General features: G+C 44.4%; 1 protein-coding gene across 1 annotated transcript in view; it reads right to left on the reverse strand.

The window, feature by feature from the left end:
- Positions 1–7,717: 7,717 nt before the first annotated feature.
- Positions 7,718–21,868, reverse strand: part of LOC306927309 (paralemmin-1-like) — a gene marked incomplete at its 3' end in the record, with an annotated part of 57,486 nt that continues 43,335 nt past the window's right edge. The window contains exons 5-10 of the mRNA XM_079507022.1: positions 20,653–20,743; positions 20,409–20,433; positions 11,668–11,792; positions 10,972–11,140; positions 9,066–9,132; positions 7,718–8,177 (exon numbers count right to left, since the gene is read on the reverse strand). Of these exons, the coding sequence (XP_079363148.1) occupies positions 7,718–8,177; positions 9,066–9,132; positions 10,972–11,140; positions 11,668–11,792; positions 20,409–20,433; positions 20,653–20,743 (937 nt within the window). The remainder of the gene's footprint in view (positions 8,178–9,065; positions 9,133–10,971; positions 11,141–11,667; positions 11,793–20,408; positions 20,434–20,652; positions 20,744–21,868) is intronic.

Consider the following 21,868-nt stretch of genomic DNA (forward strand, 5'->3'; position numbering starts at 1 on the left):
TTTAGTCATATTCCATCATATTCAAGTGCTTTTGGAGAGAAATGATAGTCACTTTCAGTAGTAGAGCACTGTAGAGGGGAGCTGTGTGTGTCTGTGCCCAGGTGATGGTCGTTGATGCTCATCAAGGAAGGCAATTATGTTTCTGCACTGTCAAAAGTAATGCTACTTCTTTTGCAATGTAGTTAAATAAAAAATCTCAGGGGGGAAGATAAATTATATAAAATTAAAACGGTAATTTTTCATTAAAATATATACATGTTTTAATATCGTGAAAAATCGTATCGTGAACCTCATATCGCGATACGAATCGTATCGTGAGTTGAGTGAATCGTTACATGCCTAACCATAAGTCATGCTAACGGAAAGACGTCGCTCCTTGTTGGAACCCCCTTCCTCCTGCTCGTCGGGTTGCTTTGATACCTCACGATAACCCAGTTAAAACAATCTCGTCCGAGATGGTATACGTGAAACCGATCCCAACTTCCAGTCATTCCCTGTATCTGTCATGTGGGTGCCCCTTTAGGAGACCAGAAGTAGCCTATAGTACAGCGGTTTTCAACCCTTTTTCACATCAAGGTCCATTATTTATTCTGCATTTGAGCCACGGACCACCATTTGATGACAGTTATAGCCTCTCTGACCCAAAACTAAAGAATATTTTGTTATCATTGAATTTGAATGGACAAGAATTTGTCCACAATTCCATGCCGTATTGAAGTGGTACCGTTGGACCTCTGCGCTTATCTTGTCCGTTCTCCCCTCGCAATGCAGTCACCAGAGAGCTCCTATCAACTTGTCTTCTGTTGGGCTTGACGAGGAGTCAACCCTCGTCATTCAATTTTTGGGGCAAGCAACACCATCGTTCTATGAGCATACAATAGCCTTTACACTTCATGTATTCTGGAGAAAATGTTAAATATGATGAACGTGTTTTAATATGATGCCGTTTTGCTTTGCTACAATCTTTTCTCCCCCCCCCCCCCCCCCTTTGGGACAAATTAAGTGTTGAGATGTGGGTCCCAAATGGGTGAAGAAGCATCGTACAGTGAAATATTGATCTGTGCACAATCATTATTAGTTAATCTATTGAAGTCCTATCACATTACATGGTCTTCTCAAACCTCCAGGTCATTATTATCACACATACAGGGGATTAAAACACATGAGGATACAGCAGCCCTTTGAAGGAAAGGCTTTGTAGGAAGATTAAGAAATATTGAAACAGGGAAGAGGGGGTGCAGACTGCAGAGTGCATGTGTCAAAGGGTATCCAAACAAAAGAAAAGCAGACTAAATGATTGTTTGTAATTAAAAAAAAAAAAGCACCTGACAGTGAGTGATGTTCTGGAATGTCTTCTGAAGGCTACGTTCCAACGTCTTTGGAATTCTTAAAGGTCAGTCTTACAGAAACACAGGTGCTTGAAAAGACCTGACATGGAGTCACACATACATGGCATATAGGGTGACAGACATCACATATAGTGAGACATTAGGTCATGTAAGACCCTCGGCTCGCGTGGCCAGACTATTTCCTCCCACAATTTTCAAACGCTTCCGTCATACAGTCTGGAGCAACGGAATTATTTCTAATCATGAGCAAGCGAGAAAGCAGCCTCCTCCCCACTTCAGTTTCATTTTGTTTTACAGTCGCAAAAATGTATCATTATATGAATCAAAATCATCTAAGCATAGCTTGCTGCTTAGCAGAAATGGAAATAAAAAAAGTATAATTTAAAGATATTTTGTGTAGTTCCAGACTCTATATAGCATTCAGGAGATTGTGGAATAGTTGTCTGGCTACGCGAGACTACAGTATGTAGACCCTGACATAGGCATGAGTTCATGCAACAGGGGTTACAGTATAGATTGATGCTTTTTAGTGGTTTTCAAACGTGTTGTGCCCTGCAAGGCACACCGATGACCACGTTAACATCTCAAGGCATAAGAAAAAGCGCTGCAAAGCAGAAAGGCCCACTATGCACATGCGCCATTTTGAAATAACTCTTCCTACCTCCGTTCCTCTTCCAACTTCATTTGCAGGTGTTACCGATGATACTAATGATCGGGCTCTGTTCCATTTTGGTCAAACAGAGGTGGTCTTTAAACGGTGTTCATAGGAAACGGCAAAATAAAACGCAACAAACTGAAACCACCTAGTGGAAATCTTTGAAAACACCGTTTCCTCCGGTCTCCGTGTAAACAGGCAACAGGGTTTGTAACTCAGCGATATGGGGGGGTCCTTGAAATTAAAATTGTAAACGGAACAGAGCCTTAATTAGGATCATCGGTAACACCTGTGAAAGAAGTCGGAAGAGGCCCGGAAGCAGGAAGAATGATTTCCAAATTGGCGCATGTTGTGAATAGAGCAAATTGAGCATCAGTCTCAAGGAGAACAGCTCAACAATGTCATGAAACTGAGAGAACAGCCAGCACACGATAAACGTCCTTTCAACATACGACTTTATTTACGTCTGCATGGACAGAGCGACGGGCGCGTTTCAACCTTACCAGGTCTTCCTCGGCATGGGGAAGATCGAGCTGTGAGGAAGTTAGGTTGAAACGCCTGCCGGAGATCATTCAAATGTTCTCCTATAACGACAGGCCCAAAGTTGTGATGCCAGGTTGAGTGCTTAAACAATTTTGCCTTATTGTATTGGGGGAAATAATTGTGCACACACAGGTACTGATAATAGTACATTCAAAGTATCTCACTGTTTTCGTATAGTTGTGTATAATTATTTGCAATAATAATGTGTGGTTTGTCCCACCTTGACTTGTCTCACGGCACACCGGTGTGCCTCGGACAACAGTTTGAGAACCACTGCAGTAGAATAGACTGTAATAATAATAATACTCGTCGTCGTCATAATCATCAATATTTGGGGTTAGTTCAGTGAGACAGGTTCCACAAACGACTGTAAACTATTATGTAACCATGACAATACAACACACAGACAGGAAACGGGGTTCCTCGTGTCTTCGTTAAACCCAAACGCATTCCAGCACGCACCATTCCCCATGCGTGCGCTCCCGTGCATGTGCGCGCTCTTCCGTGCACGCTCTCCATGTGGGCGTGGGGGGGGCGGGGCTTGGGAGCGTGGACTCGTTTTTTATGTGAAACTCAAGATGGAACTTGTGTGATCACGTTGTAATAATTAAAGAAGTTACAGATATGTCTCCGCTGTCGGGAAGAAACCACTTAACTCCAAAAAGAAAAATATCAGGAAATTTAAAATATACATTTTTCGGGAAATGAAGAAAACTGTATATTTTGAAAACAATGCAATACTGCCTCATCAAAGTTGGTGTTGTGACTTTATACATTGTCAATTACTTCCATGAGAGAGGGAGAGGTGGTGGAGTTAGCGGTAGACAGTTTGAGGGTCCAATTGAGTTAAGAGGTTTTGTCCCAAGCGCTTTTTACTATACTTTCCATTGGTTCAATGTGTTCTAAACAACACACAGACGTAAAGGGTGTTCAATAGCACTGATATATGCCCCAAAAAAATTAAAAAACCTCAAAAATGGAGTTAGGTGGTTTCCTCATGTCAGCAGCGATGTCTTTTTTCACTTAGGTCTGTGATTTTCCACTTCTTCATGAATAAATAAATAAAAAGTCAGTCTAAAACAAAAAAAAGCTCCACAGCATGAAGTTATTCCACGAACGTTGGTGAGACCTCCACACCACCAGCACCACAATATTCCCACCACCATTATTATTACCACCACCATCACAATTAGGGTTGGATTCTGGTTATGGTGGTCCTTGAAATAAAAAAGTAAAATAAAAACTTTGAGAACCATTGTTATTGTAATTGTAAAGCAGACGTGAAGTCCACAGCTCTCGGTGATAAAAACCCAGTTCCCTTTTGGAAATGGGGCCAAAATGTGATGGAACTCCTCCGGTTCCTCAATGTTGGATCTGGTTCCTTAGGGTTACAGATCCCAACCCTGACCACAATACCACCAACACCACCAACACCGTCACCACATAATTCCTCCACCAGCCTCTCCAGCCCAGGCCGTCTCTTCCACAGTCTTTCGATGCTACAGATATTCTCTAAATTCCGCCTGTTAATTAAACGTTGACAACAGGAAGCTGTCATCTGCTCTTTTTAGACCCAAAAGGTTATTCGGTGGTCCAAAAAAAGAAAAACGTATTTAAAAAAAAATCTTGTTTTTTTTGTTTTTGTCTTTATTTCCATTGAGGGACAGTGAGTTCCAAAAGCTGCACCGGTGACTGCCGCGACTCCACAGAGCCGCCCGCGACTGGAACCGCCGCGTCTGAGCCGCAGCAGTCGCCGGTGCCGCTTATAGCTCAGCCCTCCTGTTTCCATTATTTATTTTCAGATAGTTTTCAGAGCTTGTGAAGCACATTTTACTTTTTCCACGGAAGCATTTGAACACTGTGGGAAGACACCAGTCTGTGTGGGAGAGACTATAGCCACCGTCCCAAACACCCTGCATCGTTTACCAGTGGTGGGGAAAGTACCCAATTGTTTTACTTAAGTAAAAGTATACCAATACTGCAATTTAGATGCACTTCGTTACAAGTAAAAGTACGGAATTGAAAATGTACTTAAAGTACTAAAAGTAAAAGTATTCATTGTGCAGAATGTCCCATTTCACAAGTTAAAAATGTGTACAAAATCTATTGAAAATAGCAGATCTACAAGCTCACAATGCGTCGCGTTGCGACACATTGTGAGCTTGTAGATCGGCTATTTTCAAATGGCCGAAATGTATAGGGTTGAAGTGGTTAATGTATGTTTTCTAATCAAAATTAAAATCTCCAAAGTAACTATAGTAACAATACCTCAAAATTGTACTTAAGTACAGTACTTAGTTACTTTCCACCACTGTCGTTTACCTCACTTCACACATGCTTTTTGTATCCTACGGTAGGGACTGAAGGCCCGGCTCGTGATTGGCCGACGCCGGAGCGCTCGTTTAGCCTAAACTCGATAAACGACGCGGTCCACTATACGGCTTGTATAGGGTTGCCAACTTATACCTGCAATTCAAAGAAAGAAGGAACATAAGGGACACCCAGAAAAAAAAAGGTTTAATCGCACTGAATATGTATGTACAGTTTTTAGAACCCCAGCATAAAATATGTTTCTGGTCGGGAACAGTAGCCAAAAATAGCAGATCTACTACTAGTAGAACTATTAGTAACAGTCAGGGGTCATCTGCGTACATGTTGGCTTGTGGTGGACATTTTGTGTCAAAATCCCAGTTTTTTGCCACGGACATACAAAATGAGTGGACAATAATTACCAGAAACGCATAAAGAGCTATAGCCCTGAATGACCATAACAGGTCTGTAACTCTGAGTGTTCAAATGGAACCAAAATTGGTTCCTTTTGAACACTCTCAGGCCCCTTTTCCACCGGTTGGTTCCCAACGGGAACCGGTTCAGTTCTTTTTGGTTCTTAAGGCCTATTCATAGTCTGGATTTTCGGTGGTGAGGTGACCACTGCTCCGGTGGTGAGCTGACCACCGGAGCTGAAATAACGTTGAGCGGTGGTGAGTAAAAACAGAGAGAAGGGCTGGAGCGGTGGCGGCGGTTTGCTCTTCACCGCGGCTCGTGACGTCATGTTGTAGTTCGGTGGTCACCTAACCACCGAAAATCCAGACTATGTATGAGCCTTAAGTCCATGAGCCAGAGCTCCAAAATTGGAACGTTAATTATGAATTGAGTGGGCAAAACCATACCTATATTAGATTGTTAACACCATGAAACTTCCCCAATTGAGTACTTACACGAAGACAATGATTTATTGTATTACACATTTTACATTATTAAATATGAAAATGAGGCATTATGTAGGAAAATATGCAAAATAATCGAAAATATGAAAAAGCTACTACTGTGGAAGGGTTATCATGTATTAATTTACTTGTATTGATTCTATAAACAATTTAATATCGGTCTAGTTTTTCACACCAATTTTGGAGCTCTGGCTCATGGACTAAGAACCAAAAAGAACTGAATCGGTTCCCATTGGGAACCAACCGGTGGAAAGGGGGTCTCAGAGTTAGGAGGGTCTTTGCACATTACACATTTGAGAAGCAGTGGTACTAGGGATCACGTTATTTTGCTCCCGATCCGATTCCGATCATTTAATTTTGAGCATCTGCCGATACCGATTTTTCACGATCCGATATTTATATTTTATAGAACACGTTTATGCCATATCACAATAGTACAATATCCCAAAGCACAGACCATTTCCATTCTTAATATCATGATATGGAATAATATTGATACTATAGGGATGTCCTGATAACGTTTTTTTGGCTCCGATCCGATTGCGATCATTTGAAAATGACGTGATCGGGCCCCGATTTCCGATCACCCGATCCGATCGGGACGACCCTAACTAGTACTAGTGTACTCCTAACGTCAAAATAAGAACGTTGTAATGGTGTGTAACATGAAATCAAACATTTGCCCACGGACAAGAAACCGAGTCTTTGCCACGGACACATATGTCTGTGTGCAGCGTACATGTTGATGACCCCTGGTAACAGTAGATTGGCTATTTTTTTTAGCAAAGACAATATGGTGTTCAAATCAGTACACACAGACACGAGTGGTCCAAGTACAGCGACGAGTGCCTGCCTCGCTGTGGGAATCAGTGTTGATTTTGACAGCAAATTTTGATTTAATTTTTTTGTCTTTTGAATACTTTACTTTCAACTGGAATGTTTTAGCGTTAGTCTAGTTTTAGTCGACTAAATATCCTAAGATTTTAGTCGACTAAATCTACGGTTGATTTAGTCGACTAAAATGGGTTTTGGCGGGCCTTGATGCCGTCGTAATGGCTGACATTACACTTGCTGAAAATAGCCGATCTACAAGCTCACAACGCGTCGCAACGCGACACGTACTATTTTCAGCATGCAACCAAATGTAAAATCAAATGTAAAATGACTTATACTGGATCTCATGTCCACTAGTCCCTTTCTAACATTTTAGTCTAGTTTTAATTTGTTGACGAAATTGTCAATATATTTAGTCTTAGTTTTAAGTCATCATAGCTTAGTTTTTATTTTGTTTCCATTTAGTTTTCGTCTGTGAAAAAAGGTAGTCGACGAACATTCTTTTGTCATAGTATTCGTCGACGAAATCAACACTGGTGGAACACAACCCAAGTACTCTTCTTCAGTCCCTATCCTAGGAAAAGAAATGTAGCCTCCAGGTCATGGCGTGTGATGTCATCATTCAGCGTCATCTTTTATTTCCTTTTTTTTTTCTTTTATAAAACAAACATATAATAATAATAATAATAATAATAATAATAATAATAATAATAATAATAATGATGTTGTAAGCTTGAACAGCAGATCACCATCCATCCATCTTTCCGAGAGAGCTTTTCTTCGAAATAAAACATACCATCAAATAAATAAGAAATCTCTAAAATAAAGAGATCATCTTTATTGTTTATATAAACCGTTAAATGTTTAAAAACTCTGAAGTGGCTAGACTGAGAAACTCCCCTCCTCCAAAATAAAAGACTGAAAGGAGAAGAAGAAAGAAAAAAAGTTAACTAAAAAATATATAAAATAAATTTTAAATGAACAGGCTACTGAAAAGATTTTTTTTCCTTTTTTTTTTACAGGAAGTGGGTGTATTTTGTACAGGAAATGGATGTTGTCGTTGTTGTTGTTGTTGTTGTTTTTTTTACAGGAAGTGGGTGTGGTCTGTCTCACATGATGGAGCAGCATTTACACGGCTGCTTCTCCTTGCTGCTGCTGACCTCCTGGCTGGACACGCCCCCGCCGTCCTTGTCCCCGCCTCCATCCTTATCTCCGCCTCCATCCTTCTCTCCAGCTCCGCCCCCCTCCTCCTTCTCCCCTCCTTTCCCTCCATCATTCTCCCCTCCTTTTCCTCCTCCTCCTCCTCCTCCTCCCCCTTCGGGGGTGTGGCTCCTCTTGGGCTCCGCCCTCTGCTGCTGCTCCTCCTCCTCTTGGGGTGGAGGTTTTCCGGCGGCCAGCGGCTGGGTGGTGGTGATGGCGGCGGCGGTGGTGTCGTCAGACGGGGGATGGGTGTTGTCGTCGGAGGGCGGAGCTTCGTCCTGGATGACGACCAGCTCGGCCTGGACGGTGGTTCCCTCGTCCACGCCCAGGACTCTCTTGGTCTCCAGCTCGTCCTCCACACTCTGGTAGCTGTTAGGAGGAGGAGGAGTTAGTGGACTGGTAAAATGACATGTTATTTTTCCTCTCTACCCCCCCTTTAGACCTGAGGACAATTCTACAAATGCCTTCTAAATCCTGACAGTTTTCAGAAAACCCTATGTTTCTATGTCAGTGGTTCTCAAACATTTTCATGTCAAGGACCCCCAAAAATATATGAAATTGGCCGCGGGATAATCGACAACCACCAGAGGTATGATTACTTCTAACGCGACAAGCCACGGGACCGCGCCGGGCCGTCAAAAATACAATCTTTTGTTAGAAATAGAATCATCGATTCACGTTTTAAGATGTTTAATCCCATCCATTAAAATGGAGCTGGACCACTTTGGATGACGGACTAGCCGGAAATCGAAGTTTGCCCAATAGACGCTCCTAGACCGTAGAGCGGTGCGCTCTGTTATCAAGTAAGTAATGTTCCGTCTTTTGATTAATCTCTGTCCTGCAGGCGTCGGACGTAATTATTTGACAGGACGGAGATCTCTGCCTTGGGCGGCCGGAGTGTTAATAAACTGATTGATCCAGACTTCCTGTTTATTAAGAAAGTAATAATTATTTTTGTATTATTAAAATGTACAGTTTTTAAATATTAAAATGTATTGTTTTCTAAAGAAATGTATAGGATAAGGATAGGCAAAGAATAAGCATTATGCTTCAGCCTATGGCTTTTTCGGTCATGAATTTGTCTGTGATTTGGATGGACATTTACATTTCTGATAATAATGTTCTCGTTGTAAGTCCACACAAGTGTTTTTTGTATTGCTTATTATGTTGATTTGTTGATTTGATGACCGAAATAAACCATTCATTCATTCATTCATTAATTCATTTAAGTGATTGATACAGACATCCTGAACCTACCCCAGAAACACCATGGTGACGGGCTGCTCCGCGCTCGCATCGCCCAGCGCCGGATCACTGGCGCCCTCTGGAGGAGCAAAACCACAATGTAGAGAGACATGCAACGAGTCCTGGTTCAAAATGTTACTATGAGTAAAAACAAAATCACACCCGTGTGAAGTGAGGGGCGCTCTTATCAGGGCCGGTTCTAGGGGGGGGGCAGGGGTGGCCGGTTCTAGGGGGGGGGCAGGGGTGGGCATAGCCCACCCAAACGTGCGTCCTGCCCACCCAATGTGGGTTTGACACCCCACCCGCGCCGGCGGAGTCGCCCCCCTTACAATTCTGTCTGCCCACCTGAGTTGGGCTGGCTAAATCCGGCCCTGGCTCTTATCATCATATATCATCTAATTCTGGCCAATCACAATTTGCGTCCTCACTTTTGTCTTCAATGTTTGTGTTTACACAGATCCTCAAAGCTGGACGCCCCTCAAAAAATACTAAACTATTGACATCAAAATGTGACCATGATCACTGTAGCTGCATTATGGGAATGCATTGTATATAGTATTGTAATGCATTTGTGTATTTTATGTAATGTTGTTTTTATTGTTGTAAACCGGTGTGCAAAAGATTTCCATTTTATGTCAAATTTAATGGACAATAAAGTCTTTAAATGGTATGGTACTAAAAGTAAACATAATTACCCGTAGTTTTGAAAATGTGTCAAAATCTTTCTACAAGCTCAGACTGTGTCACATCGTGATGGGTTCTGAGCTTCTACATCAGCAATCTTTCTTTAATAGGGATAATGTATGTTTTTCTAAATGATAATAGTTTTCAGTAAGGTTGTCCCGATCACGTTGTGTTGATCCCCGGTCCAATTCCGATCTTGATTTGATTTTGAGTATCTGCCGATACCGATTCTTCCCGATCCAATATTTATATTTTTTGAGTGGTGTAAACCACTCCTACAACTGGCTTTGTTAGTTTACGTGTCTGTCTGTCTGTCTGTCCGTACCAAAAAAAATCACACCCGTGTGAACTGAGTGGTGTAAGGTCTGTCTGACGTAATGAAATCATGTCTGACGTAATGAAATCACACCCGGATGTGATTTCACAACTGGCTTTTTTTGTGCAGAAAAAATGAGCATGGTTGCTACGGTCATCCAGTTCACCCGTGTGTGATTTAATTACGTCAGAAATTATTTTGAACATAGCAACCATGCTCATTTTTTCTGCACAAAAAAGCCAGTTGTAGGAGTGGTTTACACCACTCAAAAATGAGCATGGTTGCTATGGTCACCCAGTTCACACGGGTGTGATTTCATTACGTCAGACATTACGTCAGACCACAGCTGATCAGTCTATATAAGACCTTACACCACTCAGTTCACACGGGTGTGATTTTTATAAAACACGCCATATCACAATAGTACAATATCCAAAATCACTGCCAATATCCAGTCTAATGTCATGATATGCTTATAATATTGATACTAGGGATCACGTTTTTTTTTGCCCCGGATCCAATTTACAATTTAGGCATTTAGCCAGTGGCGTGCACAGATAGACACTAGGGGGTGCTAGAGCACCACATGCCCTTGCCCTCTGGACAGCAATGTGCCATTTTTGTACAGTGTACAGTACAGTATGTGGAACATGGTGACATTGATCAATTTAAAAAAAAAAGAGCTTCTAATACATTATTTATGCCCCAAAATCTATAAATCTCACACTATTAAGGCAACCGGCCGGTTCCACGCACTGCACAAGGTGCCCTTTTTTCACTTGCCCCTCTAAATGTCTGTGCACGCCACTGCATTTAGCAGACGCTCTTAATCCAGAGCGCCTCCGATCATTTGAAAATCACGTGATCGGTTTTGGCGACATCCCTAGTTGTCAGATAACAGCAGTGAGGTAGAGATACCTGTGACGCCAGCTGCTGACTCCAGACCAGTGATGGCCGGGACAGCCTCCACACCACTGATGTTAGTGGCTGGATCCAGATCAGTGGGACCAGCTGCTGGCTCTGGACCAGTGATAGCAGAGGCTGCTTCCACAGCAGTGACCTCCACAATGGCCTGCTCCTCGACCGTCTGAATGACAAACACACACACACACACACACACACACACACATGGAGGCATGAGCATGGCCTTTTATCATTAGACATGTTCCTTTCTAACTTTTTAAACGCATGTTTTTAAACTTTTTAAAGATGACATGCCATGGTTTTGTACTTGTTCTGTTTTGTATGTACGTGTCTATGGAGTTAACATTACTCTAATAAGGGCATTTCAGTGGCCATGGTTTTCTGGTTCCACTGAAAAATGCACTTTTCAATATTGAGCCTATGACACATAGTATGGCACACAGTATACCATCCCCCTTCACATTCAGTAGATCCTGTGATCTTTTGTGGCCAGATGTAATTTCCTGGAGTCTAGTAGGACTATAGTACCATAATTAACAATAAAGAAATCGCTGTAATATCTTGATGAAAGAAATGAATGAATAATGAATTGCATTTAAATAGCGCTTTTCCAAGTTCCAAAAACAAAAGAAAAAAAACTAAAGTCTTCCTTTCATCATAATCATCATGATACATCATCATCATCATCACCTCCAGTGTTGTGTGGGTTGTCACGGTGACGTTGTGTGACACCTGGTCGGCCTTCAGGATGAGCTCCTCTACCTCTGAGGAGCTGAGCTGCACCCCCCCATCCTCTCCATTCATCTCATGGACCACTGGAGAGAGAGAGAGACACGCACACACACACACACACACACACACACAGGCACGCGCGCACACACACACACACACACACACACACACACACACACACACACACACACACACACACACACACACACACACACACACACACACGCACAGGCACGCACACAGAGTCAAAAGAATGACATAAAGCAGAGAGAGAGAGAGAGAGAGAGAGAGAGAGAGAGAGAGAGAGAGAGAGAGAGAGAGAGCAGATAGAACATACAGTTCAATAAACTAGAAATTAAAGAGAGAAGTAAGCAGGGCAGCAAACAGATGCAAAGGAGTGGAGTGGAGAGGAGAGGAGAGGAGAGGAGAGGAGAGGAGAGGAGAGGAGAGGAGAGGAGAGGAGGGGAGGGGAGAGGAGAGGAGAGGAGGGGAGAGGAGAGGAGAGGAGAGGAGAGGAGAGGAGAGGAGAGGAGAGGAGAGGAGAGGAGAGGAGAGGAGAGGTCTTGTTCTGCTGGTGAGGGGTGGGGGTTTGGGTCACGCAGGTGGCAGTTGCCATCATCACTTAGCATAGCAGCAAATCAAATAAATCAAAACGAAGCCACAAAACAATGTTTGAAGCTGCAAAAATAATAATAATAATAATACCCCCAAAAATGAGGGTCTAACTGCTGTGGATGCTGGGTTCACTTTATGAGAAGCTGACGATGTCTAGTTCTCCTCACAATTCTCCACAATTCTTAGAAGTTCAAATTAGTCTCTGAAACTCTTCCACAATCTTCCAATGATACAGAGTTTGTCATTTATGTTCATGGAAATACAATATACTGTATATCTCTGCTGTCGGGAAGAAACCACTTATGTCCAAGGAAAACTTTGTTTTTTCTTTTCAAAAAAAATTTTTTTTTTTAAACAAAGCAATACTGCCTCATCAAAGTTGTAATTCTGACTTTGTATAATGTCACTTACTTGCACGTGTCATTATATTGACACATGCACCAAATCCAACTCAAGTGAAGGTTTTCTCCTTCATTATCCGTCATTGATAAGAACAGCCGACAACAATGCATCCCAACGCGTGAAAGAATGCCTAGAATGCTTCTGCTTGTACTGTATAGGCCTACAATAACAAGCAGGACTTTAAATAGTTCAATAACTTTCAACTTTAAGTTTGATAAACAGAAAACCCTACATTTAGGCTTATGTTGAAATATACAGTTAGTTATGTGTTTATATCAAATGTTTTGCCGTCGTTGTAATCGCTCGTTTTCCATTTAACCCATTTTGGGCGGGAACCCCTTTTGGTGTTAGTATTATGTTATGCTTTAGCTATTGAAAAATAGCAGATCTACAAGCTCAAACTGTCAGGATGTAGAAGACATTTATAGAATCTGATCTCAGGTCAAAATGGGTTAAGGTCAACGGCAGCTGCTTCTCGTAAAGTCACCGACAACTAAACAACATGCGCGGTGGTGCTGATGGTGGTGCTGGTGGTGCTGGTTGGGGGGTTGCCACGGACACCACGGTTACCGCGGAGATCACCTTTCTGTGCGTCCTCGTACACCTTGACCCCCTGCTGCGAGAGGTCAACAGGAAGTAGCGTGTTGGACGACAGGACTTTGGTTTCTCCCGTGGTGTTATCGCGCTCCACTTTGATCTCTACCGAGTACATCGCTAAGGGGGAGGGGCACAGGCTGAGTTTAATGACATGTACACATAATGTACACACACACACACACACACACACACACACACACACACACACACACACACACACACAGACACACGCTCATGTTTTCCATTGTTTGATTGGAACAAGGAGCATCACTGATCACTTGCATGGTTTTTTACAGTGATTGTGAATTGATCCAGTAGAACTATAAGTCCTTGTTGCATGCATACATGTACCGCTGTGACGCACGCACGCACGCACGCACGCACGCACGCACGCACACACACACACACACACACACACACACACACACACACACACACAGAGACAAGGGCAGCGAAAGAGACAGACAGACAGACAGACAGACAGTGTTAAATGGTTCAGAGACATATAATACACACAACATCAGCAGATAGAAAGCATGCAGTTCTGAATGACTACGTCTATAGTTTCAGGTCTACGTAGACATCACGTACATGTGTATTTGTGTTCTGTATACTGTATGAATTACAGATTCATGAAGGTCTATACAAGAGCATTTACATTACATTACAGTCATTTAGCAGACGCTTTTATCCAAAGCGACTTACAATAAGTGTATACAACATAGGTAGGGAACAAAAACTACTAATCACCAGAAGTCTTTAGTGCATTTTCTGCAAAAACAAGCAACCAAGAGTATACCTAGCGCTAAGGTAAAAGTGCAATATATCAGCTACCTATTTCCTTAACCGGATGAGACAAAATAGCTAAATCAAATGAGCATGAGCTAAAACAATTAAGTGTATCGACTAAACAAGATCCAATAAACAATACAACAATAGAAAACAAACGTTCGTACAACTAGTTAACAACAAGTAGGTCAGGCAGAGAGGAAGGGTAGTGTTTCCTGAAGAGGTGGGTTTTCAACCTGCGGCGAAATATGGGCAGTGACTCTGCTGTCCTAACATCAGTGGGGAGTTCATTCCACCACTGTGGGGCCAGAACAGAAAAGAGTCGTGACCGTGTGGATCGGCCAGAAGGACCCTTGAGTGACGAGGCAATCAGTCGCCCCGAGGTGGCAGACCGAAGTGGTCGGGCAGGGGTGTAGGCATCGACCATAGCCCGGAGATAGGAAGGAGCTGTTCCTTTCACTGCCCTATAGGCTAACACCAGGGTTTTGAACTGGATGCGGGCCGCTACGGGGAGCCAGTGTAGAGAACGGAGAAGGATGGTTGTGTGGGAGAACTTGGGGCGGTTGAACACCAGACGAGCCGCAGCTTTCTGAACAAGCTCCAGAGGTCTGATGGCAGATGCCGGAGCACCAGCAAGGAGAGAGTTGCAGTAGTCCAGGCGGGAGATGACGAGAGCCTGGATGAGCACCTGGGCTGCCTTCTCCGTGAGGAAGGGGCGAATCCTCCTGATGTTGTAGAGGAGGAATCTGCAGGACCTTGTCACTGATGCGATGTTTGCCGAGAACGTCAGTTGATCGTCCAGGGTCACACCCAGATTTTTCGCAGTCCGAGTTGAGGTCACCACAGCATTATCAATGGTGATGGCCATGTCTCGGTGCGGACAGCCCTTCCCCGGGAGGAACATCAGCTCGGTCTTGTCCAGGTTGAGCTTCAGGTGGTTTGTCGACATCCACGCCGAGATGTCAGCCAGACAAGCAGCAATGCGTGCCTCCACTTGGGTATCAGAGGGGGGGAATGAGAGGATCAGCTGGGTGTCATCGGCATAGCAGTGGTAGGAAAAGCCATGGGAGTGGATGACAGCACCCAGAGATGTAGTGTAGAGAGAGAAAAGAAGAGGACCCAGAACCGAGCCTTGGGGAACCCCAGTTGTGAGCCTGTGTGGTTCTGACACAGACCCTCTCAGCATCACCTGGTAGGAGCGACCCGTCAGGTAGGATGCAAACAGGGAGAGTGCAGAGCCTGAGACACCCATCCCCTCGAGGGTGGAGAGGAGGATCTGATGGTTCACCGTGTCGAACGCTGCAGACAGGTCCAGGAGTATCAGGACGGAGGAGAGAGAGTTCGCTCTAGCGGCATGGAGCGACTCCGTCACTGCCAGCAGGGCAGTCTCTGTCGAGTGACCCACTTTGAAACCAGACTGGTTGGAGTCCAGGAGGTTGTTCTGGTGGAGATAGGAGGACAGTTGTTTAAAGACAGCACGTTCGAGAGTTTTAGATAGGAAGGATAGAAGGGAAACCGGTCTGTAGTTCTTGATCTCAGAGGGGTCAAGTGTCGGTTTCTTCAGGAGGGGGGTGACTCTGGCAGTCTTGAAAGTAGAGGGAAAGTAGCCAGATGTCAGAGAGGTGTTAATAAGGTGGGTTAAGAAGGGAAGAAGTTCAGGTGCAATAGACTGCAACAGAGTGGATGGGACCGGGTCCAGAGAGCATGAGGTGGGGCGACTAGAGGTAACAAGGAGAAGGACCTCGTTAGGGGAGAGGGGAGAGAAGTGGGATAGAGAGGGGATGGGGGGGGGAAGAGGAGTAGATGAAGGTAGAGAGGGGGGGGTGGCAGGCAGACGGGTGTGGGCAGCGCGCAGGGCACCAGCCGGGGGAGGAGGGAAGGAGGATCGGATATCGTTCACCTTCTTGTCGAAGAAGTTGGCGAAATCGTCAGGGAGGAGGGACGAGGAGGGAGGAGGGGGTGGTGGTTGTAGGAGAGAGGAGAAAGTTTCAAAGAGTTTTTTAGGGTTGGAAGCAGAAGCCTGCATTTTAGTGCAGAAAAAAGCAGCTTTAGCAGCTGATAGAGAGGAGGAAAAAGTAGAAATGAGAGATTGGAAGGTGAGAAGGTCCTCCGGGAGGTTGCCCTTTCTCCATTTGCGCTCAGCCGCTCTCAGGCTCCGTCTCTCAGTCCGCACTGAGTCCGACAACCAGGGGGCAGGTGGAGTTTGGCGTGCAGGCCTGGTGGTGAGGGGACAGAGATGGTCGAGAGAAGAGGATAGAGTAGAGAAAAGAAGATCTGTGGCGGTATCAGGGGATAGAAGAGCAAAGGATTCAGGGGCAGGGAGAGCAGAGAGAACAGAAGAGGAAAGATCAGTGGAGGAAAGTGAGCGAAGATTGTGACGTGAGGAAATCATGTGGGTAGGGAGGGGCTGTGAGGGGGGAGAGGAGAGAGAGAGAGAGTAGGACATGAAGTAGTGATCAGAGAGTTTCTTACCCTTTTCACTGGAAAGAGGAGTGACAGACAGGTTAGCAATAGAGCAGCCTCTGGTGAAGATCAGGTCCAGTTGGTTGCCCGCCTCATGGGTAGGAGGAGATGGGGAAAGAACTAGGTCAAAGGCGGCGAGAAACGAAAGTAGTGGGTCTAGCTGCTTCTCAGTCGGGAGGTTGAAGTCACCCAGAAGGATGAATCCAGAGCCATCGACAGGGAAGTGGGAGACTAGATGGTCCAGCTCCTCCAGGAAGCCACCAGCAGGGCCCGGTGGGCGATAAACAGCTGCAATGGTGAGCTTGACATGTGTTACGTCACACGATGAACCTTGATGCAAACTCTTCATACGGTCAGTGTAGCATTGACCGTGGCATGTGGGCAGTTATACTCGACTAATGCAATGCACGTACACTTCATACTGCACATCAAGGGGCTCTGGTACTTAAGGGACAGGGACTCCTTTTGGAGTTTCAGCCCTTCGGGACGGGAACCCCTTTTGTGGTTCTTGTTGTTGCTACAGTATGTGTACAGTATATTAGCGGCATAACATTTTTGTAATATTTGAAAATTTAGAAAACTTAGTTCAGTATACAGTAGGCGACTTTTAGAATCGGGATATAGTCCTAATGAGTTAAGGTAGGGTACGTCAAAGTAAGTGTTAAAAAGCTCTTTATTCTGATAAATTAAGAGTAATCATAGCTATAGAGTAGTGTTTGTTCAGTAACAGTGGTCTCCATGGTCTCTCCGGCTCTTCAATAAACAGCAAATGCATTTTCAGGTAATCAGAAGAGAGAACTCATACAGGATTACCGGGTAAACAATTGAAATGGGAAGTGACTGATGACACAAATAAATGAGTCTGCTCACAACTGGAACTGGAACGCTATCAAAATGAAGCTGATAAATTGGTACACCACCAGGCTAGATATAAATCCCACCATTCCACGAGACGAGATTATGTTCCACCATTTCCTACAGACAGTGAACTTGAAAGAACTTCATGAAAATATTAGGAGTTTAGGGGCATGCAATTCAGTACGATGCAAAAATATCCACCACAGTCCAAAATATAAAACATAGTTCGGAATATACGATACTGTCCAGATTATATAACGTCTTCTTCTTTTCCTTTGGGCTTTTCCCTTCAGGGGTCGCCACAGCGAATCATCTGTCTCCATCTCACCCTGTCCTCTGCCTCCTCTTCTATCACAGGGGTTCTCAACCCGTGGGTCGCGACCCCTCGGGGGGTCGCCAAATTATTTTAGAAGTAAAAAGAGTTTTTCAAAAATAGCAGACCTACAAGGTGGTAGCGCGCCACTCGGTGGCGCGCTATGAGCTTGTAGATCTGCTATTTTTCAATAGCTAAATTATAACAATGCTTAAAACACCAAAATGGTTTAAGGTTATTGTAGCAGTCAATTTATATTGGGGGTCGGGAGGGGGCGGGGCGGGGGTCCCGAGACATTGCCAAAGCATTTCCGGGGGTCCCCGGCCAAAAACGTTGAGAACCCCTGTTCTATCACACCAACTAACTTCATGCCCTCTTTCAATACATCCATAAATCTTCTCTTTGGTCTTCCTCTTGGCCTCCTGCCTGGCAGTTCCAACCTCGACATCCTTCTACCGATATACTATCCCTCCTCTGTATCCTCTGTGTCCAAACCATCTCAGTCGGGCCTCTCTGGCTTTATCTCCTCCCTCTGATGTACTCGTTCCTGATGCTATCCATCCTTGTTACTCCCAGAGAGAAACTCAACATGTTAGTCTCTGCTACCTCCAGCTCTGCTTCCTGTCTTTCCCTCAGTGCGACTAGCTGTCTCTAAACCATACAACATAGCTGATTCTCACCACCGTCTTTGTACACCTTCCCTTTCATTCTTGCTGATACTTTCCTATCACACAATCACACCTGACACGTTTCTCCACCCATTCCAACCTGCTTGCACTCGTTTCTTCACCTCTTTTCCACACTCCATTGCTCAACACCGTCCAAAAATATACGACAACATCCAAATGTTCCAGTGTCTATATTATATACATTATACACCATCTCTTTCTGTGAACACGGCCCCCTCCTCCTTAGCGGCGCTGCTATGAGGAGGATAATGGCGCTTATAGTCAGCCACCATTTTTGTTACAAACAACGTATAACGTGTAAAACTATACTGACTGGACTGACATGAAACCTGCTGAGCTCCTTTATGCTCCCCGGAGGATGGGCCCTGCTGGATGACATGAATAACGAGATTGCATTTGTCATTTACTCTTATAAATAAGAGTGCCTTGGCTTACTGTAGCGTAACTATACCTGTACAGTAGGTAGCACTATGTGCTGTGACTGCATGGGTGCAGTGAACACTTTCAACCACCAGGGGTCACATGTCTGTGGTTTTGCACACCTTCCACACTATTAGACTAGTATAATATGGACTGTACACAATGTTCCGTCTTTCTCTACCCATAATGCATTGTTTTCCAGTGCATCATGGTTGGGTATTCACTCGGTTCCCTATGGAATAACCCTCTGTCTGTGTCTGTCTGTCTGTCTGTCAACAATACATCACGTGTCCCATAGATATATATATATAAGAAAGGCTAGATGCGCTGCTGGCCAATGGAGAGCGACGTCGCTACGTGGCGGCCAGAGCCATAGAGTAAGACAGAGTTACGACATTCCGGTTGTCCCTATTCAATAAAAGTCTATGTAGAAGAGACTGGCCCCATGAAGTGAACGGAGTTGTCGTAACTCTGTCCTACTCTATGGCTCTGGTGGCGGCCATCTTGCTGCAGTCCAGCTCGCTCACTCATAACATTGTGTTATATGGTGCATGTACTTTTTGAGTGGTGCAACCACTCCAAGGAACAGCAACGTCCCTATGTCCACGTACATGTCCCTATTTCCCTATGTTTAGAGTACCAGTAGGGGCAAAAGTGGCGCTGTTGTGCGAGAGAGAGAGAGATAGTGTTGCACTGTTGCCTGCTAATTACAGAGAGAGAGAGCGAGTGAGAGAGAGAGAGAGAGAGAGAGGGGGAGAGGGGGAAGTGTCTGCTAATTCCCCCACACGGTAACTCTGTCATTTCTCGACCGTTTCGGACGCGGGGCGGCTCGCCGGAACCGGGGTGGCACCCTGGGCGTGTTCCTGTGAGCATACATATATGCTTTAATATGACGTTCAAATAAAAAATAACATTAAGCAGATAAGCATCGTGAATCATAGCCACGCTGATAACGTTTGTAATAAAGCAAAGTTTACCGAGAGTTATGAGTAGACCTATTTTTGTTTCAGCTGCCATAGAACATACTGAACTGTAGCACTGTATGGAGCAAGATGGCCGCCGGGTGAACTACGTCAGAGACTCCGCCTTGAGCCCTCTAGCCTTTATATATGTCTATGAGGTGTCCATGGCGACATGGACCGCTTCATGCTGACTCACCTGCTTTCATCATAGGCCCCGCCTCCTGTCCAGAGCTGATTGGCCGAGAGACTGGCCTTTCACCTCTGACCTCTACAACAGTGGGCCTGACCTCTACAGCTGGTCTGACCTCTACAGCTGATTACAGGAGGGGGGAGGGGGGGAGGAGAGAGGAAGAAGAGAGAAGAGAAGAGAAGAGAAGAGAAGAGAAGAGAAGAGAAGAGAAGAGAAGAGAAGAGAAGAGAAGAGAAGAGAAGAGAAGAGAAGAGAAGAGAAGAGAAGAGAAGAGAAGGAGGAAAGTGGTTGAGAGAGGAGAGGAGAAAAGGATGGAGGGAGACACAGAGAGGTTGCCATGGTAACACACTGGCAGAGAGACAGAAAAGATGGAGAGAACAGAACGGAGGAGTGGACTTTACCTTTCACTGAACTCGATGATGTCACCTGCAGGTAGAGATTTGATTGGTTACATCATCATCATCATCATCATCATCATCATCATCATCATCATCATCATCATCATCATCATCATCATCATCATCTCTGTGTGTGTGTGTGTGTGTGCGTGCGTGCGTGCGTGCGTGCGTGCGTGCGTGCGTGCGTGCGTGCGTGCGTGCGTGCGTGCGTGCGTGCGTGCGTGCGTGCGTGCGTGCGTATTCTTACTATAATGTGTTGGTCCTCTTCTATCTTATCCTTGCTGTGTGTGACAGACACACACACTGCTGACTCCAGGTCTGCTAGCTCCTGCTCCAACCTGAAAACACGCACACACACACACACACACACACACACGCACGCACGCGCGCACACACACACATAGTTTGTATTACTATACTTGTGAAGACATTTTTTAAGATGCCAAAGTTTTGGAATAAAAAAAAGGAAAATAGCTGTTCTGCAAGCTCACAAATCTCAACAACTTTAGTTAGTACCCTATTGGCCTGAAAGTTTTTGGAAATGGAATGGAAATATCCTAAGAAATATTATAATCAGGAACTAGACTATTTTGACATTCAATGTTCTTTTTCCACAAATGAGTCTTGAAAAATGTGGGTCGTCTTATAATCAGAGTCGTCTTATATTCGGTACCATATGGGTAGTGTAATGGCAGTTTTAGAATGCCAATTCTACTATTCAATAAAAACTATTTTGTATTCCATTCGGTCAAATAGGATGGAACAATCATTCACTATGCATTCAAACCAACCTACAGCTGTCAATCTGACAGCTGTCGTCTCCAAGCCAGAATAGCGTTTGTTTCCTGTCACGCAGTTAAGGTGTTACTATTAAATGTGTATTGTATACCTATCCCTATTTAGAACAGAAAGGAGACTGAGACTGTCTTCCTCTCCCAAACAACGACTAACTACAGCTGTCAATGTCAATCTGACAGCTGGAGTCATACATGTATTTGTGTAAATATCCCATTTAGAGTAGTCTTCCTGTCGCAAGCAAACACCATGAAAGGAGATGATTGAGTCACCACCTGTTATTATTTGTCTATTCCCCTGTTGTATATTGAGACATGCCTGATAATAAAAGGGGGTGTATGTCATTGATGGGGAGGGCTGTGGGAGAGTGCTGATGGACGGGATGGATGCGATCACTTTTGACTGTACTACGATGAGCAACCATGCTACCATTTTGCTGTACTGAGGACCTACGGAGAACTTCAAATAAAGAATGATGACGATGCCACGATCTTGATGCTGTGTCCTGCTTCCAACTCTGTCTGCTGATCACAAATGATGAGACCTTAGTTCTCCCTTAACAGTAGTTACTTTGGTCGATTTACAATTGAGAGTATATTAGGGCATTAAGCAACTAGTCGACTAGTCGACTAGTAAACTAGGCAACTAGTCAACTAGTAAAAATTACT

This window comes from Electrona antarctica (genome assembly GCF_951216825.1).
Source record: "Electrona antarctica genome assembly, chromosome: 7".
Taxonomy (NCBI): domain Eukaryota; kingdom Metazoa; phylum Chordata; class Actinopteri; order Myctophiformes; family Myctophidae; genus Electrona; species Electrona antarctica.